The 21,577-nt window shown below is 48.7% G+C and overlaps 1 protein-coding gene across 5 annotated transcripts in view; it reads left to right on the plus strand.

Annotated features, from left to right (window-relative positions):
• The window catches only part of LOC116951108 (uncharacterized), a 191,394-nt gene that overhangs the window by 45,821 nt on the left and 123,996 nt on the right, over positions 1 to 21,577 (plus strand). For 4 of the 5 annotated variants that reach the window (XM_076073536.1, XM_076073537.1, XM_076073538.1 and 1 more), the window contains exons 19-34: positions 261 to 434; positions 1,785 to 1,901; positions 3,204 to 3,353; positions 4,841 to 4,903; positions 7,012 to 7,151; positions 9,323 to 9,449; positions 10,593 to 10,736; positions 11,044 to 11,228; positions 11,867 to 11,911; positions 12,716 to 12,733; positions 13,489 to 13,533; positions 16,339 to 16,407; positions 17,038 to 17,118; positions 17,465 to 17,500; positions 18,931 to 18,975; positions 19,888 to 19,956. In XM_076073536.1, coding sequence (XP_075929651.1) covers positions 261 to 434; positions 1,785 to 1,901; positions 3,204 to 3,353; positions 4,841 to 4,903; positions 7,012 to 7,151; positions 9,323 to 9,449; positions 10,593 to 10,736; positions 11,044 to 11,228; positions 11,867 to 11,911; positions 12,716 to 12,733; positions 13,489 to 13,533; positions 16,339 to 16,407; positions 17,038 to 17,118; positions 17,465 to 17,500; positions 18,931 to 18,975; positions 19,888 to 19,956 — 1,508 coding nt within the window. The remainder of the gene's footprint in view (positions 1 to 260; positions 435 to 1,784; positions 1,902 to 3,203; positions 3,354 to 4,840; positions 4,904 to 7,011; positions 7,152 to 9,322; positions 9,450 to 10,592; positions 10,737 to 11,043; positions 11,229 to 11,866; positions 11,912 to 12,715; positions 12,734 to 13,488; positions 13,534 to 16,338; positions 16,408 to 17,037; positions 17,119 to 17,464; positions 17,501 to 18,930; positions 18,976 to 19,887; positions 19,957 to 21,577) is intronic. The other variant, XM_032969515.2, reaches the window with a different exon arrangement.

A 21,577-nucleotide genomic window follows, 5' to 3' on the forward strand; every position in this document is an offset into this window, starting at 1 on the left:
CAGCAAAATCAGCTGTTGTACTGTACAGATGCACTATACATTTCGCCGTGAGACCATTGCGCTGCCCGGGTGACGCAGTCCATCAAGCCCCTCAGGGCCCGTGGGCCTCCGTGCGATTGCACCGCTTACACGCTCAACAGCCACCTTTCCCCTCGCTCCCACGCCCCCCACAAAGGGCGGGGGGGACGGGGTAGAGGGCTGCCGTTCGGCGGTCGTGGACGCCGCCGAGTTTCTCCGCGTGGTCTCCTCTCTCGGCGCAGGGGGCCCCGAGTCGAGCCGCACGCTGCGCCCGGACGCGACGACGTTCGTGGTCGACGGGCTGCAGCAGGGCACGACCTACACGCTCTCGCTGGTGGCGCTCGCCGGAGGCAGGGAGGGGTCGGCAGCGACGCTGATTGCGAGGACGCATGGAGGCGGCGCGGAGGCTGGTGGCGGTACGCTTATGCACACATGCGTGGGCAGACGCAGTTCGACCTCGTGCCCGAAGTCGAACTGCGTCCGCACCGGAGGGATCGGTTGCGCAAGGGAATAGCTCTCGAAATCGAGCTCAGGTGTATTTCGTCTTGCCAGGTTTAGATCTCAAGGGAGCAGGATATAAGTTAAATGTGCAAGATTGAGCAACCGTGCTAATCACACCTCCGATTAGCACGGCTGGCTACGTGCGATGCGAAAGGAGTTCAGCAAACATATCGAAACGAGCCTTTTGCCCGTCCAAGGACGGGTGTATTGCAGTAAATCTGAAACTTGCATGCGAAAATCAGACCGCGACGTGATATATTCATTGCATTAATTCGTATGCAATTAGTAAGGGCGCGGTGACACAGACCTATTTAATTTAAAGGTTATAATCCCTTGTTCATCATCGTGACGTCCTTTTTACTTCAATGTCTCAACAGCATTACGGAGATCACGTGACGAGAGGGTTCTGCCTTTGTAGTGAGGGTTGTGAGTTGACACTGAGGAGGGGGGAGGAGGCGCCTCGGCCCCCCATGTGGAGTGACGTCACCCGCTAATTATTATTAATGGGGAGGGGGGGGTGTCCATTTGGAGGACGTCACCTAATAATGGTTATTAATGAGGGGGGCTGTTCAATGTGGAGTTACGTCACTTGCTCATGATTATTAATGGGGGGGGGGAGGGTGTTCCATGTGGAGTGATGTCACCTGCTCATGATTATTAATGGGGGGGGGGGTGTGTCCACGTGGAGTGACGTCACCTGCTCATGATTATTCATGAGGAGGGCTGGTCGATGTGGAGTGACGTCACGAGCGTTAAGGACAGACATTCCTGGATGATTAAAGTAGGGAAACATAGAGATGCACAGAGACACCAAGAGGGGCGTAGTGATCCTTAGAGACTCGTAATGCTACGCAGAGATACGTAGAGCCATAGTCGCAAAAGAGACCCACGGAGACACATTGCGGTACACACTCTGATTTGGGAGATCGTTTTAAATAAGAACATAAGTAAGCGGTCTTGGGCAGGACACATCGGCCGTGGAAGTGACGATGTCTGGTGGTGAAGGCTAACGACGGAGTGGCATCCGTCGCGGAGATGGAGTGGTGAAATCAGCTCATGCACAGGCGCTAGGCACAATTGTTGCATAGCAAGGCCATCATAGATGGTGATAGCTTAGAGATGCCTTCATCCAGCAGTGTATTGATCGTAGCTGTTAGACAATGATGATGACCATGATGAATAGGTGTGTGCGTCTGTACATGTATGTTCGTATGTACATGTGTGTGTGTACGTACATGTGTGTGCATGGGCCTACTCCTGTCCAGATGCGGAGTTTCTGGCGGTACAAGGGTTTCGGGTGTCCGACGCGTCAGCCGGAGTTCTGACGCTCACATGGCAACCTCAGCGGCGAGCCTCTCAGTACCTCCTCACCTGGGCTTCAGGTACGGACTGTGTCGGTGGCGCAAGCGGGCAAGCGAGACTTCCCTGTGGACACCACCGGATGATATGGGGGGGCAGCCCTCCATGGGGGACGCCAACATATAATCAGGAGGAGACAACAAACTGCAAATAGAGAGCGCTTCAAAACAAATGTTAACACTTCTGAAAATTTGCAACAAGCAATGTGCTGCTGCCCCCAGGCTCTGGAGATCACCTGGAGAAGATTCCAGGGCTCGTGTTGACAATGATGGCGAACAAGTGGAGACTCTTTGACTTTTTGAAGTTATTAACATTACATTTGTTTTGATTTAAAGCTTTCGTGACTGCAGTAATTCATATTCTTAGTTTTTTCGGTAAAGTCACGTTGAAGAGAAACAACAAAATAACAAAATATATATAAAACAATAAAAAAAAAAATTCTCACGACGTTTCGACCATAACTCAAACGGTCATCATCAGGTGTGTCGGTTTGCATAAATTTATTTTGAAAACGGCATATTTATTTATTTATATATATAAAAAAAATAACGTTTGCGTCACGCGCAACGATTGGCAGTTTGCCCAGGACTAGTCCATCTATTTTTTGAAAAGAGGAGGGGGGAGACGAAATTTGTTTTTATGTATGCTGTCTGAAAGCCACTGTAAGCGTGAACAATCAATCAAGAACTGTTCATGAGGCTATCCACATATACAAGCACAGAGACAATTTCAACCGAGAAGATGGATTCTATCTTAGCAATCATTGGAAAGATTTGATAAATCATTTCAGTTCTTGATTGATTGTTCACGCTTACAGTGGCTTTCAGACAGCATACATAAAAACAAATTTCGTCTCCCCCCTCCTCTTTTCAAAAAATAGATGGACTAGTCCTGGGCAAACTGCCAATCGTTGCGCGTGACGCAAACGTTATTTTTTATATATATAAATAAATAAATATGCCGTTTTCAAAATAAATTTATGCAAACCGACACACCTGATGATGACCGTTTGAGTTATGGTCGAAACGTCGTGAGAATTTTTTATTGTTTTATATATATTTTGTTATTTTGTTGTTTCTCTTCAACGTGACTTTACCGAAAAAACTAAGAATATGAATTACATTTGTTATCGTGTTACAGTGTATTATTATCCGTTCTTTTTCTATTAAAAAACGATAGTCCCATTTAAGTGTTAACATTTTTTGAAGCACCCTGTATACAGCAGGCGTGAGGTCGTTAACATCTGGTGAGAAGACGCTTCAAATTGCCCAGTGCATTCCAGCGCCGTGTAAAAACCACGAATCCCTCTCGTCTTGGTCCTTCAGATGCCGGCGAGCAGTTCAGCACGTCTCTTGAGCCCAGCGTGACCATGCACAAGGTGACGGGCCTTCTGGGCGGCCGCGTCTACACGTTCACCATCCTACCCATGTTCCCCAACGGGCATGGTCTCCCCTCCACGCTCACCCAGCACACAGGTGACCCCCGCAGTGCATCCAGCGTGAACCGAGCCAGCGTTGTTTCTCTCTGTCGTAGCGTTAAGCCCATTGGACGACGATCTGTGAGACAAAAAAGGGGGGGGGGAAATCGACAAACAAAAACCAACATTCACGGAAAAGCCTGTGGCCTTCAGAAGAAAAATGTATTATGGGACGATATTTTCATGAAATCGCCCCTTCGTAATTGCACGTAATCAATTTCACATGAAAAAGGGCAATTGCTGAAATGTTGCCGATTATATACATCTACTCCGAAGGTGACGCAGCGTTATAGACGGACGTGTGGAGTTGTTGGCTATGCGTGCTTGTGCACTGCCGCCATTGCCATGGCATCACCAAATAATAATGTGTGGAATCTTAGTCAAGTCTGAACGAAGACGGTCTGCAATGTAGTCCACGTGGCTGTGAGGGGTGCACAATTGTCTCCTCTCTCTGTATTGTCAGGGCAGCCGGTGAGTGAACTCTCATCGTATACAGACACCGACTTCAGAATGGGAATCTTTATTCATACTGCACGAGGAATCCGATGAGCTATGAAGTTCTTTTTCACAGATGTCCAGTAGGGGTGGGTCAGAAAGTTACAATAACAAATACTACAAAAACACGATAGAAGTGCTAAGTATATGAAAGGTAAACAAATCACAATTTATTTTTTAAATAAACTATTTTTATTTTACCAGGTATAGCACACTGAGCTATTAGTTTTTTGTTCAGAAACGACCTGACCACGAATGATAGTTCAACAAAGTAGCGTATCATGTGGACATTTATAGCGGCCAAATAATCTAAATGATCGAAGCTTAAGCTTAGACAAAAGTCAACTTGGGCACACATTGTGCTCTCAGATGTGTGCTTTACAAGCGACGTCATTGAATCGGCACTGCTAAGATGAACACATCAGAAGCTGTCCAGATGGCTCGGTGGTCAGAGCACACAGCTGGCACTCATGGGATCCTGAGTTCGAGTCCAGGTAGCCACCTGTGATTGAAATCAGTTTCTTGAGGTGAATGATCTCAGCCTCATCACGTAATGAGTACAAAAAAAATCGTGACATTAATTTTGGTTCTGCGCTTATAATTCGGGTAAAATACAGCTTTGGGAATTAAACATCAGTTTGTCGATCATACGAAGGGTATTGTTCTCAGTCGTGGGCAGGGAGGTGCTTGAAGGGATCTCCAAGGTAGCTCTGTGATATCCGCTTTCCATGGGCCGTTCACTCACGTGGGTGGCTGCATAACCGTGTGAGAAATTAGAACGGATTCTGCTTTCCAAGACGCGACAGACATCGATTGTGCAATGGGGCCAATATTTTGTTTTAAAAAAATGTTTAAAATACCCTGGGATATAGAGATGAACACATTATCCTTCCGTTGCAAGCACCAACCTTCGCGCTCACACCTTAATCCCACGACCTGCTCCTCTCCCCTGTACCCCCCGCCCCGCTGCTCCTGTGACTAAACATTCAGAAGGTTTCCAGGTCGTCGTTGGGCCCCCTGTATTTGAAGACGCCGAGTCAGGTTTTTGGGAGGGTGAGTTTTGTCCCAAAGAAAAGAGACCAACCTTAAAAAAAACATTAACCCCCAAGCACGCCAACAACCGCGCGCATGTTTGCCTGCTTCAAGAACAATGAGTGCTGTTACATTCTAACGTGGGCAACACCGACTCAGTATCACGTGGGCAACACCGACTGAGTATCACGTGGGCACCACCGACTGGGGGTGACGTGGGCAACACCGACTCAGTATCACGTGGGCAACACCGACTCAGTATCACGTGGGCACCACCGGCTGGGGGTGACGTGGGCACCACCGACTGGGGGTGACGTGGGCACCACCGACTCCCGCTTGTGCTACAATCTATTTGGGGGCGGCACGCTCCGTGTACTGCATTTGCTGCCCGTTTCCTCCCCCCCCCCCCCCGGTGTCTGGAAAAAAAAAACCTCCGTTCGCCGTCAACATTTCGAAAGATCCCACAAACCCCACTTCTCACGGGCCGCGGTGTCGATGCCTCGCGTGATGACAGCCCCGGTTGCCACGACGAGTCGGGGCGGTGTCGCCGCGGCGCTTACGAATTAAACTCCGCACGACAGACATCGTCCGCTATGCGAGTTGCCCGCATGCCGCCGCACGTCGAGGGGAAGAAGGCATGCGACTTGTACGGCACGCGCTCGGCATGACGTTGTGCTCGTGTGCTACGCCCAAGCGGCTCGCCGCTTGGCTTCGGCATTAACCGAATGGAAATGCGTTGCTCTTATTCGCAGAGGGTGGCCCCAAAAGTCGACTCATGGAGGGGGTCGCTGGATTTATTTTGACGCTGGCATAAAAAAAAAACATTTCAATTGTTTATCCTGGAAGTTAATGTTTTATCTGTTACCATTATTCATTAACTCTTGTTCTTCCTGTGGTGATCACCCTGTGTGATTTGTTGAAGTAAATATAACATCCCTACTGTATGTGTTCTGAGCTTTGGCCCACCCTGTATCATGTGTGTTTAGTTTGCGTGACCGCGTTAATTGGGAGGCTCACGAGCGCAATGTCAGAGAGAGACCGCTCAGCCGAGTTTCTGGGTTTGAACTCAGACTCGAGTTTCACGAGCGTGGCAGCTTGACGCTCCATTAACGTCTGTCTGCGACAACAGTAAAGACGCAAATTTTGCTCTGTGACTTCACGTGGCTTGACCTCCCCTAAGCAATAAACACTTCAGTCCGATTGCCACGTGACAAACACTCTTCATGCGTACGTGACGGACGACGCCACGGTACATCGGCTCGTGTGGATACGCGGCCTGCTGAATTGGCCGTTTACTCAAGACGTGGGAACCTACTTAAACACGTCACTTTTGATTAACTCTTATCACCTACACTTTCAATTGGCCTCATTGCTACGGCAATCCATGGTGGGAGGGGGGGGGGAGGTAGTGGGGTGGATCGGTAGCGCGATGATTTGGTGGACTCCACGGGCAACAACCGAAGTTCTCTCACTCGCTCTCACCAGCCGGCACCTGACCAGCGTGGTGAAGTATGCTCGAACAAACCCACCGTGGGGAGGCCTTCACACGTCGGTCGGTCGGTCGGTCATCGATCGATTGAAATATCCTTTCTAAGTTCAATGTTGTGCACGCTACGCACTGGAGTAAACTAATGTACCCCCATCGTCATCACGATCCATGGGCAGATTGCTCCGTAGGTGTCTACTGCATATTTCGTCATTTCTTTCCACTTTCCTCTGTCTTGTGCCAATATGCTCATGCAGTGGCCACATCTTTCTGCCAACAATCTCTTGTCGTCGTCGAGCCATTCTCTGCCAGGTCTCCCTCTCTTTCCCATGCCTTCCATGTTTCCCAACAACACACTTTCCATTTTCCTGTTTGTTCTCCGTCCTACACGTGTGTCCAAACAGGTGCCAGTTTCCTTCTCATCACTGCCTGCATCGTCAGTTTGGCTTCTTCTCTGCACAACCTCCATCTTACTTCTACGTCGGCCACTCTTTGGGTCCAGCTTTGACGCAGTATTAATGTACCTCGCCATTAATATTACGAACCGGACGGCGGTGATGGACGCGCTCGCGCGCAAGCGACGGGCGGGCTAACGGAGACGACGCCGTGCTGCTGTCCTGCGTTCTGCGCGTCGTGCGAGCAGCGTGCCTCGGCCTGCAGGCCGACGTCGTCTTGCTCGTCGACGGATCGGCCGCGGTCGGCGTCGGCAACTTTGAGCGCGTCAGGGAGTTCCTCGCCCGGATGGTGTCGCTCTTCCCGAGGATCGGCCCCAACGGCACGCAGGTTCTCCTCCCTCCCTCCCGCCCGCCCGCCCGCCTTGCCGCCGCGCGTTCTCGCACGGACGAAAGCGGGGGTCGATGGGGTCGTCGTCGTCGTGGCGAGCGTCCGGTGACGGCCCTCGGCGCGAGGCTGCCCCGGTGCCCGCGGCTCACCCGGTCCACCTGGCCGAACGCCTTCAATCGGCGCTCCGACGTTTTGTATTTCGCGGCTCACCCGTCGCTGTCTCCCTGTGTCGTCTCTCTCCCCTTCTTCGCTTCGAGCGACGAAATATTCCTCTTCCCCTTACCCCTGCGACAGAATAATGGGTGAATAATGTGTGAATGATGTGTGAGTGAATAATGTGTGACTGATGTGTGATTAATGTGTTAATAATGTTGCATGAATCCTGTTGCGTGAATATTGTGTGAATGATGTGTGATTAATATGTGAATAACGTGTAAGTGAAAAATGTGTGAATGATTTGTGGAATAATGTGTGAATGATGTGTAAGTAATATGTGAATAATGCTGCGTGAATGATGTGAATGATGTGTGAGTGAATAATGTGTGACTGATGTGTGAATAATGTGTAAGTGAAAAATATGTGAACGATGTGTGATTAATATGTGAATAATGCTGCGTGAATAATGGGTGAATGATGTGTGAGTGAATAATGTGTGAATGAAGAGTGAATAATATGTGAATGATGAGTGAATAATGTGTGAATGATGTGTGAATGCATAATGTGTGAATAATGAGTGAATGATCTGTGAATGATTAGTGAATAATGTGTGAATGATGAGTGAATAATGTGTGAATAATTTTGTGTGAATAATATGTGAATGATGTGTGAGTGAATAATGTGTGAATGATGAGTGAATAATGTTTGAATGATGAGTGCATAATGTGTGAATGATGAGTGAGTGATGAGTGAATGATGAGTGAATAATGTGTGAATGATGAGTGAATAATGTGTGAATGATGAGTGAATAATGTGCGAATGATGAGTGAATAATGTGTGAATGATGAGTGAATAAGGTGTGAATGATGAGTGAATAATGTGTGAATGTTGAGTGCATAATGTGTGAATGATGAGTGAGTGATGAGTGAATAATGTGTGAATGATGAGTGAATAATGTGTGAATGATGAGTGAATAATGTGTGAATGTTGAGTGAATAATGTGTGAATGATGAGTGAGTGAATAATGTGTGAATGATGAGTGAATAATGTGTGAATGATGAGTGAATAATGTGTGAATGATGAGTGAATAATGTGTGAATGATGAGTGAATAATGTGTGAATGAGTGAATAATGTGTGAACATCGTTGGCCTTTGTTGCAGCGTCTCGGGATGCGTGTGGCCGTCCCGTTTCAACGTTGTTGTTGTTGTTGTGTTGTATCATATCATGTTATATCGTGTTGCTTTCACTGTACTGCATTGGTGCATTGCTGTACACTACTTATATGCTCCCGTGTCTGTGATTTTCCGTGTGTTTAGTTTGTTGTTTCCCCCGCACCTCCCGATTTAGCGCGGTTGGGCTACGTACGGTGCAAAAGAAAAGTTAAACCGCTCCAGTGCCTAGCGCTCGGGGGGAACTGGGATATTGCCTTAATTGTTTTTGAGTCTCGTTTAACGTCTGGGCCTAGCGGGCTCCGTTCTCCCACCCACCTCGCCCCTCCACCCCTCCCGCTGGACGAAACCCAATATCGAGATATGTTTTATCAATGTTTTTTTTTTCAATCAGCTTGTTTTTTTATGTTCGTACCTCTGCGTGCTGCCAACTGTAATGCCACCACCACCATAGCAGCAACAGTAGCAGCAGTCACCTTCGCTCACTAGTTTCCACTCCGCACTCAAAACGTACTTATTGTCCCCTAGCTAACCCCACGAACCCCCCTTAATCTCCCCCTCATAACCGCCACCGTTACTTTTCCCTCCTCATATTCTCATTGGATCACTTTCGCTCACTCCCCATTCCTTCGGTCCATTCATCATCATTTACCGTCATCAATTTCGCTTTCACCGATGTCACGCGCCGTCGCAGATTTGCCCCCCATTGCTTCCTCTCATCCATTTCGATCGCCTCATCTCCACCAGTACATTCATAGGCACTCACGTTAATTCCGTGGTGAAGGCGCTACATGAATCCCCCGAAGATGATACGTTAAGGCGCAGCGGCAGCATCCCGCTTGCAGGTCGCCGTGGCGCAGTTCAGCGACGACGTGACCGTGGAGTTCAACCTCAACGAGTACCGCGACAGGGGCCTGCTGGACCAGGCCATCCGCGCGCTGCTTCACTCCGGCGGACCCGGCGTGCGCGCTGGTGAGTGCCCGCCCGTGGCGGTGGCGTCGCGTTTGTTGCGCCATCACCGTCGTAATCGTCGGCAGTAGGCGGCGGTGGCAAAGTCATCGGCAGAGTCATCGCCCTGGGAACGATTAAGGGCTTTTTTCGTAAATTGCAATTAAAAGTGTCATCGTCGTGAGCTCCGTCTTCATCGCCGTAATCATCGGCAGCGGCACGAGCAGCAGCATCATCATCAGCAGCATCATCATCAGCAGCATCACCAGCAGCATCATCGGCAGCAGCATCGGCAGCAGCAGCAGCAGCAGCGGTATCGTCAGAATCGTCATCAGCAGCAGTCTCATCAGAGATTTTGGTCAGTGGCAAAAGCAACAGCGGCATTGTCATGGCGGTCATATGTTCATCATCAGCAGTGATATAATCATCATCCATAGTAAAAATGTCATTATCATCATCAGCGGCTACATTATCAGCAGCAGCAGTGTCATGATCACCGCCATCGTTATGTCATCATCATCAGCAGCAGCATTCCCATCATCAACATATCCAGCAGCGTCGCCATCATCAAAAGTTACCCATAACAGAGGTTTTCTGGGCTAGATTGCGTAGATATAAATGTGTCGTTAAACCCGCCACTGACACAGCCAATTGTAGACAAAACATGCCAATTAGTTACTAGTTCAGCACGGTGTGTTGGAGAGTAAACCCAGAACCAAAAAAACAACAAAACCTCTGATGGATAATATCGGTCGTGAAAGCCTACGTGTTGACTGATTAATTATCATCATCATTGCTCTAATAATTATCGTCAATGATTGTTAAGCTCACACTGTTAGATATGCATACCTTTGTCCGCCATCTACGTGTCTGGTTTAAGGGCGCCAGATTGACGAGATGTTAACTACCTTGCCTGGTATACAGGAGGTCGTGGGTTCGATCCAGAACCTGACGCTTGTATATTTGGAGGTTACTTGTTCTCCCTGTGGTCGCGTTGATTTTTCTCCAGATCCTCCGATTTTTCCCTCCACACTTAGAAACAACATGCGTTTAGAGTATTTGGCTGCTATAAATTTCCATGTGATGATAAGCCACTATTTACTATAGCCAGGTCGCTTCTGAAAAAAAGAGTTTGTAAATTTTAACCTTCTCCCGTTCTCCACGCAGGCCGGGCGATCGACTTCGCCATACGGAACATGTTTTCTCCACTGGTCGGCATGCGCTCCCTCGTTCCCCGCATCCTCGTTCTCGTGATGGGTACTCCTTCACAGGACGACCCCTCGGGTCCCGTGAGGAACGCGGCGTCAGCCGGTGAGCTCCTAGGTCTCACGCGTTCTTCCCCGAGCACCTCGGGTCTGTTGTTGTTGTTGTTGTCTTGGTGTGGTCTGGGATTGTTGTTGTTGTCTTGGTGTGGTCTGGGACTGTTGTTGTTGTCTTGGTGTGGTCTGGGATTGTTGTTGTCTTGGTGTGGTCTGGGATTGTTGTTGTCTTGGTGTGGTCTGGGATTGTTGTTGTTGTCTTGGTGTGGTCTGGGATTGTTGTTGTTGTCTTGGTGTGGTCTGGGACTGTTGTTGTTGTCTTGGTGTGGTCTGGGGGATCTTTGTCTGCGCGTGTCCAGGTGTGACATTGTACCCCGTGGGCGTGGGACGCGTGGACGCATCCCAACTCCGGATCTACGTCCCGGACTCGCGTGTGGGCTTCACCGCACGCTCCTACGATGAGCTCACAGCCGTGGAGGCCGCCCTCGTAGAGGCGATCTGTGCCAGCGGGGGAGGGAACGGTGGCACTGGTGGAGGCCCTGCGGTACAAATCACCAGTACACCGCCTCCATCGCCACCACCGCCGCCACCAACTCCACCACCGCCGCCACCCCTACCACAGCCACCACCGCCACCAACAACAGCAGCAACAGTAGCAGCAAATGCAGTCACCGAATTAGCAGTGATGCCACCATCACGCTCGTGCCAGGCTAGGTGCACCTTGAACTTCAAACCAGGTGGTGGTGGCGTGTCCACAGGTGTTGTGGGTTAATAGACTTACTTGGGTGACTGGAAGATGCAACTTATGTAAAGACATAAGATATATCTTCATAAATTTTATTTTAAGGTTTTCTGGTAAAACAATATTCATATAACCAGTAACAAGAAGCGCGATTCGATGCAGGTATCATTAGCATACGATATTTGGCTGCGAAAGAGTATTTGGCTGCTATACATTTCCACGTGATGAAATGCCACTTTGTTGAGCAATCATTTGTGGCCAGGTCGCTTCTGAAAAAGAGCTGTGTAACTTAGTGGGTCTTACCTTGTAAAATAAAAAAAATTGTTTAGTTTCATCGATGAACTGATGCATCACTGGATAACGAGTAATTAGTACTGCCGCTGTTGTTGTGCAAGTATCGTGATGTCTGAAGCGTTCAATGTATTTATGTGTTCGCACAGGTTTACCCAGATCCTCCATCGGGCTGTCCTGCCCAATGTCCAAGGGTAAGTCTGACTCTTGAATGTGTTGAGTGGCAGCTCAGTAACTCAGGCGACACATAATGACCATTTCAGAACACTTAGCAAACTAGACCATTGTTAGAATCTGGTGTTCAGCCACCCATTATGATTTATATTTGTATTTTGCATAATTATACTCTGATCGGGGTTGCTGCCACAGTGGTGCAACAGTCAGGATAATGAACCTGCAATCCATAGGTCACGGGTTCGATCTTCTGGCATGGCAGTTCAAACTGCGCAAGTTTCTTAAATCCTGCTGTGGTATAAATGGGTGCACTACAGATGGTCGATCGGTAAGCCGCGTGTGGTGGTGGGGTTCGAGTGTGGGGTATTTTCACCTCTTCCAAGACGTCTGGTGAACGTGGAAGAGTAGGCCAAAATAAGCTCTGGCTGCAAATAAGCTCTGGCTCCTGGCTGCAAATCGCATTTGTCTGTGGCTTCCCATAACTCTAATTCATTGGCTGTCTTTTTTGAGCGTACAAATGTTCAGTATTATTATCATGCCATTAGCATGTAAAAAAAATTACCAGAATGTTATATATATGTCTAAGTTGATACAATATTATCTGTTAAGGACGAGCAATCTCTTTCTCTTTAACTCAGCTCTCTTCCACTTGTAGTGATTACAATGCATTAGTTATGTCATTATTGATGTGCATCCCTTGATGAGACACAGTGTAATTCGCTACCCTTGAGTTTGAAATGCTTTCGTGATAAGGGAAGCTCGTGTCGTTATTACATTTCACTGAACGTCGCTGATTCTCGACTTATCTTGTCTCCCCTTGGCAGGGAGAGAAAGGAGAAATGGTGAATTCAAGACGCCGCCTTTTGTTATTACCATGAGTGCTGTCGATTTATTGGCTGATTGTGCGGAATCACTAGATTAATATATAATTATTATAATTGCATGTTAATAATAATGTGTTGTGATTTATTATGTTAAGACGCCACAAACGTTTGCAAGTTTTAATGGCACAATTATTCTGCGTACTTTGTTGCATTCTGCACACGATTTAACGACGTTTTGTGTGTAACCAATTCAACATTGTCGCTTGTGTTTTGCAACACATTTGCACGTGATTTGAGATATTGTAGACCACCATAGCAAAGTAACTTTCATCATTACTGTGGTACAGCTTAGACAGCCCAGCCTAAAGAGCTCAACCAAACCAGGGAAGGGATGTAGTCTTCTCGGTGTATGAACACATGAGTTGAAATATTGTGGGACAGATGTTAATATTGTTATATATGTGTGTCAAATGTCTATTGGAGGACGTTCTATTTATTTTGACGGTCATGGATCGAACCAGCTTGTTTTGTTTTTAAATATCTGAATTTCTAACGAGCATTAGAAATGCTCATTTTATTATGCAGAGACATGTTGCCATGGTGATTCACCTGACCTCTTTTCAGCTCACGTGTCTGTAAATTATTAACACACATTGTATAGGTGAATTTAGGTTCACTGTAATTAATTTATAACACACATTTTATAGGTGAATTGAAGTTTGCTGTAATTAATTACACACGTAAAGGTGAATTGAAGTTTGCTGTAATTCCAGGGCAGAAGAGGGAGGCCTGGTCAAGTAGGCTCCAGAGGAGATCCGGTAAGATAACACAGTACCATACAAAATCCCTAAACATCGTTGACTACATCTGTGAAAAGGAGCTTAATAGCTCATCAGATTCCTTCAGTGAAAATACGTATTCTGATTCTCTATTGTGAATTAACCTTCATAAGATACAGTATAAGGATGTATAACCTGGAGATGGTGGTGCACCATCTCCATTGTTGGGTGGTGCCCCATCTCCATTTTTGTGTGGTGCCCCATCTCAATTGTTGGGTGGTGCCCATCTCAATTGTTGGGTGGTGCCCATCTCAATTATTGGGAAGGTGTCCCATCTCAATTGTGTAGTGTCCCATCTCAATTGTTGCATTGTGCCCCATCTCCATTGTTGGGTGGTGCCCATCTCCATTGTTGGGTGGTGCCCATCTCCATTGCTGGGTGGTGCTCCATCTCCATTGTTGGGTGGTGCCTCATCTCCATTGCTGGGTGGTGCCTCATCTCCATTGTTGGGTGGTGCCCATCTCCATTGTTGGGTGGTGCCCCATCTCCATTGTTGGGTGGTGCCCCATCTCCACTGTTGGGTGGTGCCCTATCTCCATTGCTGGGTGGTGCCCCATCTCCGTTGTTGGGTGGTGTCCCATCTCCATTGTTGGGTGGTGCCCCATCTCCATTGCTGGGTGGTGCCCCATCTCCATTGTTGGGTGGTGCCCATCTCCATTGTTGGGTGGTGCCCCATCTCCATTGTTGGGTGGTGCCCCATCTCCATTGTTGGGTGGTGCCCCATCTCCACTGTTGGGTGGTGCCTCATCTCCATTGCTGGGTGGTGCCCATCTCCATTGCTGGGTGGTGCCCCATCTCCATTGTTGGGTGGTGCCCCATCTCCATTGTTGGGTGGTGCCTCATCTCCATTGTTGGGTGGTGCCCCATCTCCACTGTTGGGTGGTGCCTCATCTCCATTGCTGGGTGGTGCCCATCTCCATTGTTGGGTGGTGCCCATCTCCATTGTTGGGTGGTGCCCCATCTCCATTGTTGGGTGGTGCCCCATCTCCACTGTTGGGTGGTGCCCCATCTCCATTGCTGGGTGGTGCCCCATCTCCGTTGTTGGGTGGTGTCCCATCTCCATTGTTGGGTGGTGCCCCATCTCCATTGCTGGGTGGTGCCCCATCTCCATTGTTGGCTGGTGCCCATCTCCATTGTTGGGTGGTGCCCCATCTCCATTGTTGGGTGGTGCCCATCTCCATTGCTGGGTGGTGCCCATCTCCATTGTTGGGTGGTGCCTCATCTCCATTGTTGAGTGGTGCCCCATCTCCATTGTTGGGTGGTGCCCATCTCCATTGTTGAGTGGTGCCCCATCTCCATTGTTGGGTGGTGCCCATCTCCATTGCTGGGTGGTGCCCCATCTCCATTGTTGGGTGGTGCCCATCTCCATTGTTGGGTGGTGCCCATCTCCATTGTTGGGTGGTGCCTCATCTCCATTGCTGGGTGGTGCCCCATCTCCATTGTTGGGTGGTGCCCATCTCCATTGTTGGGTGGTGCCCATCTCCATTGTTGGGTGGTGCCTCATCTCCATTGCTGGGTGGTGCCCCATCTCCATTGCTGGGTGGTGCCCCATCTTCATTCCTGGCGCTGAACCTTAGTGGTATAAATTCCACGTGCGGTTAGCGGGCTCTGGGTTTATCCATAGAACAAGTACCCATTGACTTCCCACAAAATAGTTCCCTTTTACCACAGAGATTTACGCTCATGTTAACGATGATGGGTTGAATCGACTCACGACCGGGAGTTGAACTCATGCTCAAACCACAGTGGCCACCGGCTGGATAGTTCAAGTCTATTCCATGTGTGACCAGATGAGAACAGAATACGTAATCAATTTGGAAAGGGAGATCTTCAGAAATGCATTGATAGGTACGGAATGACAATTTTAGAAAGCAGTGCAAAATATATGGTACATGTATTAAATCACAAATTTATGCAAAACTGTAACAAAAAGCATCCAGAACAGATATTTTAAAGTACAACAATACCTTCTAAATACGCTGTTCTAATAATAATATTGATAGTGGCCATAGTTGACCCAAGCAAGCCTCATTGAGTCTCAACCGGTGTTTCAAGAAGATCCCGAATTGTGATGTTTGCCCAAATCCTTCAGAATTACAATTTTGTATGGGTAAGGGTTTCCTGAGTATGCTAAGAAAAGCATTGCATAAGAGAGGACAGACAGCATTTACATAGTATATATCGATTGGCAGCCTACTTATTGCACTTCATCCGTGTGGCCACCTTGTAGCCAAGCAGTTGTTACATTCCTAGTGCAATCAGCTAAACCCGTCTAAAAAAAATGTTGCATTACAGGTGTGCACTAACTTCCAGCACCAGCACAATTTGGAATTCATCGCAGAAGAAGGAGAATACATACGCATGGATTAATTTATGTACCGCTGTCCAACACACGTCTATCCTTGGGACAATTATTATGAGTTGTAAGGAAGCTGCCAGGTAGCAGTCAGGACAAAGTTGCATTTGCTTGTTTGCAAATGGCGTTAGTCATGTTGCCTCTAGTTTGTGTCTTCAACGTTTTTGGGCAGCTCTTTGACAAAATGTGACCGGTTTTCAATCAAGTTAGATCCCCAGTAAGAACACACATTTATACGAAGTTCCGTTTATATTGGCTTATCGTTTTACGAGGGTTATCTTTACCCCAGACAGACAGACAGCTGCACGGAGAGATGGAAATAACGCATTAACCCATTCAACCTTGGTTTTGGAAAGGGTTTGTAAAACGATTACGATATCTCGAGTTTGTCAATTGATGATGTGATCTGACTGCTATGTTCACTGCAGGGTCCTCAGGGTTTTCCTGGGAGCGGAGGCGATGGAGGAATCGTTTTAAAGGGACAGAAAGGAGAACAGGTGACCGTGTGTGCAATGTGTGATGTGTTGCACTCTCTAGATGGGTACCTAAGGGGAGCAACGGAGCAATAGTTAACGCGCTGTGCAATGGACCCGGTGACCCGAGTTCGATTCCCGCTCACGGCCAACACCGGTGACGATTATCTGAACCGGTCCTTGGTCCTCCCCTAGGTCAACTCGGCCTCAAATTAGTTCCTGGTGTGATGTTTGAACATTGCCGCTAGGGAGATAAAGGCGGCCAAGCGTGGTGGTGCTTCCCGCACACACCCACCCACTCGTTTGCTGTGCCAGACTTCATAGGTGCTCGCTCACAGCACTTACCCCAACAGTCGGAATGGCTGTACTGGGGTCTTTGTGGAAAGGGGTACGAGCCGGGGGGTGAGCCTTGAACTTCGCCTTCATTGCTTCTTCTGCGCAGCAAGGAGAACAGCTATTATTTTCTTGCTGATTTCGGAGGGATGTTGATGCTAATGATGATAAAGGCAATGATGAGACAACCCCTTCATAACAAAGATAGTATATTGACTCAAAACATACATTTTTAACAAAATTACAATGCAGAATTGGATTGTGCCATCTGTACGGCCTGTGTTCTCTGTTAATCCGTGTTGTTGTTGATTTCGTCTGTAGGGTTTGGCAGGCCAGGATGGGTTGCCAGGACAACCAGGGCGTTCGGGCAACCCTGGGCAAAGTGGACCTCAAGGACCCCCGGTAAATTTTCCACTGCACAGCTCACACTCGTCAAATCATCATCATTGCCATGGTAAGAGTTGTTTTTTGTGGTCTTTAAAAGTAGTACCACTTTTTTGGAAGTGGACAGTGTTTGCAAAAGGAATGTGAAATTTCGACCACCGTTTGAGGACTGCTGTATGTATGCTGAACTTCTTTCACACTGTATGTAGCCAACCGTGCTAATCGGAGGAGCAGGAAAGAGATGGGTGCAATCCCACGCTGGTCTTCATATCAGAGAGATGCTTTGACTTTTTAATGTCAGTTTAAGCAGTAGTGGAATGGTCGTTTTGATGAGGCTGAAATCTTCCCATTTATTCTACCACAGGGGGCGACTGGTCCTCCAGGGACACCAGGAGAACCTGTAAGTAACCCACAATACTTTGCTCTATCCCACAATGCCTTGTGGCGACGACAACGCTTTGCGGCTTTCTCCAAAGTCTTGATGCAGCACCATGAGACCCGAGATGTTCCAGGAGCAAAGTTGTAACAGATCATGTTGGAATACTGATGCTGAGAGGACTCTGCCATGGTGGAAGGGCCAAGTACGCCAAACTGGCAATCCACAGGGGTCACTGGCAGGTTCAATTTCCCGGCACCGCAGTTAAAACAACGGTGCAAGTTTCTTCATGACACGTAGGTAGGCTCTCCAACACACCGGTGTGCTGAAGTATGAAGTAATTGGCACGTTTTGTTCACGTCACAAACCTTACTAATTGGCTGTGTCGAGTGGTGGTGGGTTAACGACACATTTATTTTTACGCAATTAAACCCAAAAACCTTCGTTACGTGGAAGTTCCTGTTCACCCAGTAGTATAAATGAGCACCCTTACATTATTGAGGGTGTCACGGTCGCGAGATGTTAATTACCTCACCTGGTATGCAGGAGGTCGTGGGTTCCGTCCTAACCCTGACTCCTGCATATTTAGAGTTTGCGTGTCTCTCTCCGCGTGAACGCGTGGATTTTTCTCTGGGTCCTCCGGTTTTTCCCTCCACATTTGGAAACATATGTATAGAGTATTTGGCTGCTATATATATCCACGTGATAAAAGCCACTTCGTTGGGCTATCATTTGTGGCCAACTCGCTTCTTCAAAAGAGATATATAGCTCAGTGTGCCTTACCTGGTAAAATAAGAGTCTAGTTTAGTAATAAATGGCTATACTGCAGTTAAGACAAGCGGAAGGTTGTGTGTGTGTGGTGGTGGTGGTGGGATAAAGTGTGGGTACTCCCCGCTCTTCCAAGACATATAGCCAGTGTTCAAAAGTAGACGGAATTACATTCCATAAGGGCCCTCTAGCCCTCCCTCTCGTGGAGGCTCTTCCACTGGCAGAGACGTGGGCAAGCAATTGCCGGGCTGCACCTTTACCTGAACCAATACTGTGCATTAACATTTCCAAAGGTGTGAGAAATAATTGGTGTGTTGGCTTTGTTTGTGTGTTGCAGACCACTCAAAAAAGTTATTAAATGTTTCGTTGTGACCTCCTACGCTGTTCATCGCATTGATAAAAGGACGCTGACGATCATGGCGACAGTGATAACGACCACAGTGCTGATAGCAAACATGGCAATGGCTCGAGGAGGCTTTCATCCAGCAGTAGACAGATTGTAGCTGATCATGATGTTGACTGTGATGATGATGATCACGATCATAATGATCATCACGAGGCCGATCGTGGTCATCGTTGTGGGGGTGATTGTGGTCATGAATGCCGATGGCGGTGATCGTGATGTTAATGATGACTTCATATTGAAACATTGTGCTTGCTTATCTCCTTATCTTCATCTTGTTTAGGGGCGCCAAAGTCCACCCGGTTTGCCAGGGATAAAAGGAGAAAAGGTATTTGCTACGATAAATCTATTATCCACTATCATTAGTGTGCATCGTTCAAACCTATCAGTAAATCTGTATTGTTACGTGCCAATATCGCCCTCAATAAAGTGGGCATCGGTGGACGTGACAGCGGAATGGGAACGGTACCGGGGGGGGGGGGGTGGAGGAGGCACGGAGCGAACAGCAATGAGAGACGAAACAACCCGTCATGCCCTCGGCGGCTAACGCCGACCGAGCAGAGCGAATTGCAAGCGCGCCTCGTGAACACAATTCCGCTTCTTGTGTCGTCTTGAGCAGCGGTGCGGTGGCTTTGCTTTGCTTTGTTCACTGCGCTATGAACCCGGTCATCCCCGGCCGTGTGCAACAACGGTGGTGGGTGGCCCTGGGCCTCCCCTCCACAGATTCAGTCTCACATCGGCATTCTATTTTGAATGTCGACAATGGGGAGACAAAGGTGGCCCTGCATTGTGCTGGCTGGATTAAATGCTCGAGTGAATAGCCGCCCGCTAACAGCAGGGCTACACGGGGACATCTTTGTGTTTTTGTGCGCTTGACAATGCGCGTTTGCATGTGGCGTGTTTGTATGCCTGCGAGTGTCCTTGTGCACGTGTATGTGTGTCTATGTGTGTGTGTGTAGCGGTTAGCGCTACACTGTGCTACGAATCCGGCGAGCCGAGTGACGATTATCTTAATCGGTCCTGGGCCTCCCCTAGGTCGACTCAGCCTCAAATGAGTACATGATGCGATGCGTAAACATCGAGCAACAAGGAGAGACAAAGGTGGCCAAGCGCGGTGGTGGGCACACCGCCGCTACGTGCGCTGAGCCGGCCTCTTATTAAGTTCTCGTCAGCAGCACTTGCCCCCGTCAGTCTTGTTAAAGGCTACGCGGGGGCACTTTGTCTTTGTTCTCCTGTGCAGGGTGAGCCGGGGGTCGTGGTGGATGGCTCGGGAGGAGTAATTGGCCGCAAAGGGGAGCCCGGCTCTCCGGTGAGTTCATGGCACCGGCCGTTTCACCACACTCCCGTCGCGTCGGAAGCGCGGCGTGCCCAGAGAAGGATGCTCGGAAGTTCGCGGCAAGTCAGGGTAGAAGGCATGGCGAGGTAAAGACGCCCACGGCGAGAACGAGCAGATGGCCATGGTGGGTTCGGTGGGGCCGGGGGGGGGGGAGAGGGGGGCGGGGAGGAATGGGGGTAAGCAAGTTGGGGGTCGAGAAGCGAGTATGGCAGGTGGGTGTTGTAGGTACGATCCGGCAAGACAAGAACGCTTCACCGTAGGGGGACCATGTGCGCAGGATGAGGCAGGGCCGGTTGCCGAGGCGGGCATCGGAGAGTGGTCCCCACGAGCCCGGCGACCGAAAGGGAAGAGCTGTGAGCAGGTCACGGGGAGACCGTGCGCTGACGACAGGCGGTCTCGGCGTGGGCAACACCACCCACACGCCTCTCGGGTTACTTCGCAGCGCCGCGCGCGACAAGACTCGATTCCGGACGATGCATTCCGAGCTCTCGTGGACGGGCCCACGCCAGTGTTGGCGAGCGGGTCAAGTGGCTTTTTTGAACAATCGGCGACGTGCTGTCGCAATTACACCGCCCCCCTTCCCGCCTGCTCGCGCGCTGCGTCGGTGTTTAGATGTGATCGCCAAAACCCCCCACGCTTTGCCTCTGTGCCCTGCGAGATTAAGTGAAGGGTCTGCCTGTGCGGGTGTTAGGACACAAACAGTTGGAAGCAGTGGCGTAAGTTAGCGACATTGTCGGCTCAGGGGGTGCGGCAAAGGGTCAGGTGGGGTCAATCTTGGAGGAAGCCAAAGGTTTACTGCTCTTATTAAATTCAAATAAGGACGCGGGACGTAAATGAAAGCATTTTCATATTTAAACTTAAATGTAAACCGCGTTTTAAGTGAGTCGTTGTTTCTTTGGCACTGTTGTTGAAAACGCATCTCGTGTTGGTTGTCAAGGGGGGCCCCATCTCGTAGCCTTGGCCACCAGGGGGGAGGGGGGCACCCCCTGCCCCCATGCCGCTCGTTCCGTGACTGGTCGGCGGAGGTGTTGCAGGGATGTTCGTCCATGAGCCGAGGGGAGTCGGATGGTACCACCTGGGCTGCCAAATGTTCCCAAGTATCCACCGCAGGCATATAGATGCACGCAGATTCCATATCTTCGTAAATTTTATTATTTTTATCATTTTTATATTTTCTAGACGTTTTATATGATAAAAAATAGACAATATGCTATCGAATGTACTACGATACTCTTCTTCAAAATATTTTTCTCATAAATGGCTACGATGGTGTCCTTGCTATCATACATATCCGAGCTATATAGATAAAATGCTTACAGAAAACTATTGTTATCATTGGCCACCCGACATGGTACCGATGAGTCACATTTGAAAGGATGTGCTCCCGGGCTAATAATGCACTATGCTGTAACCCCAGCAACCTGTCTTCAATTCAGGGCCATGATGCATGTATTTAGTGATGAAGTAAGAATAATTTAGAGCACTGTGTCAATCTACTGCTGGATGAGGGCCTCTCCACACCGTGTCGATCATGGGGATTGTTTGACCCATATTTCACCGCACTGGTCAGTGTGTGTCGGTGAATTTGGCGGCC

This window comes from Petromyzon marinus, chromosome 42 (assembly GCF_048934315.1).
Source record: "Petromyzon marinus isolate PM22_M1 ecotype Great Lakes invasive population chromosome 42, UKy_Petmar_22M1.pri1.0, whole genome shotgun sequence".
In the NCBI taxonomy this organism is placed as follows: Eukaryota; Metazoa; Chordata; class Hyperoartia; order Petromyzontiformes; family Petromyzontidae; genus Petromyzon; species Petromyzon marinus.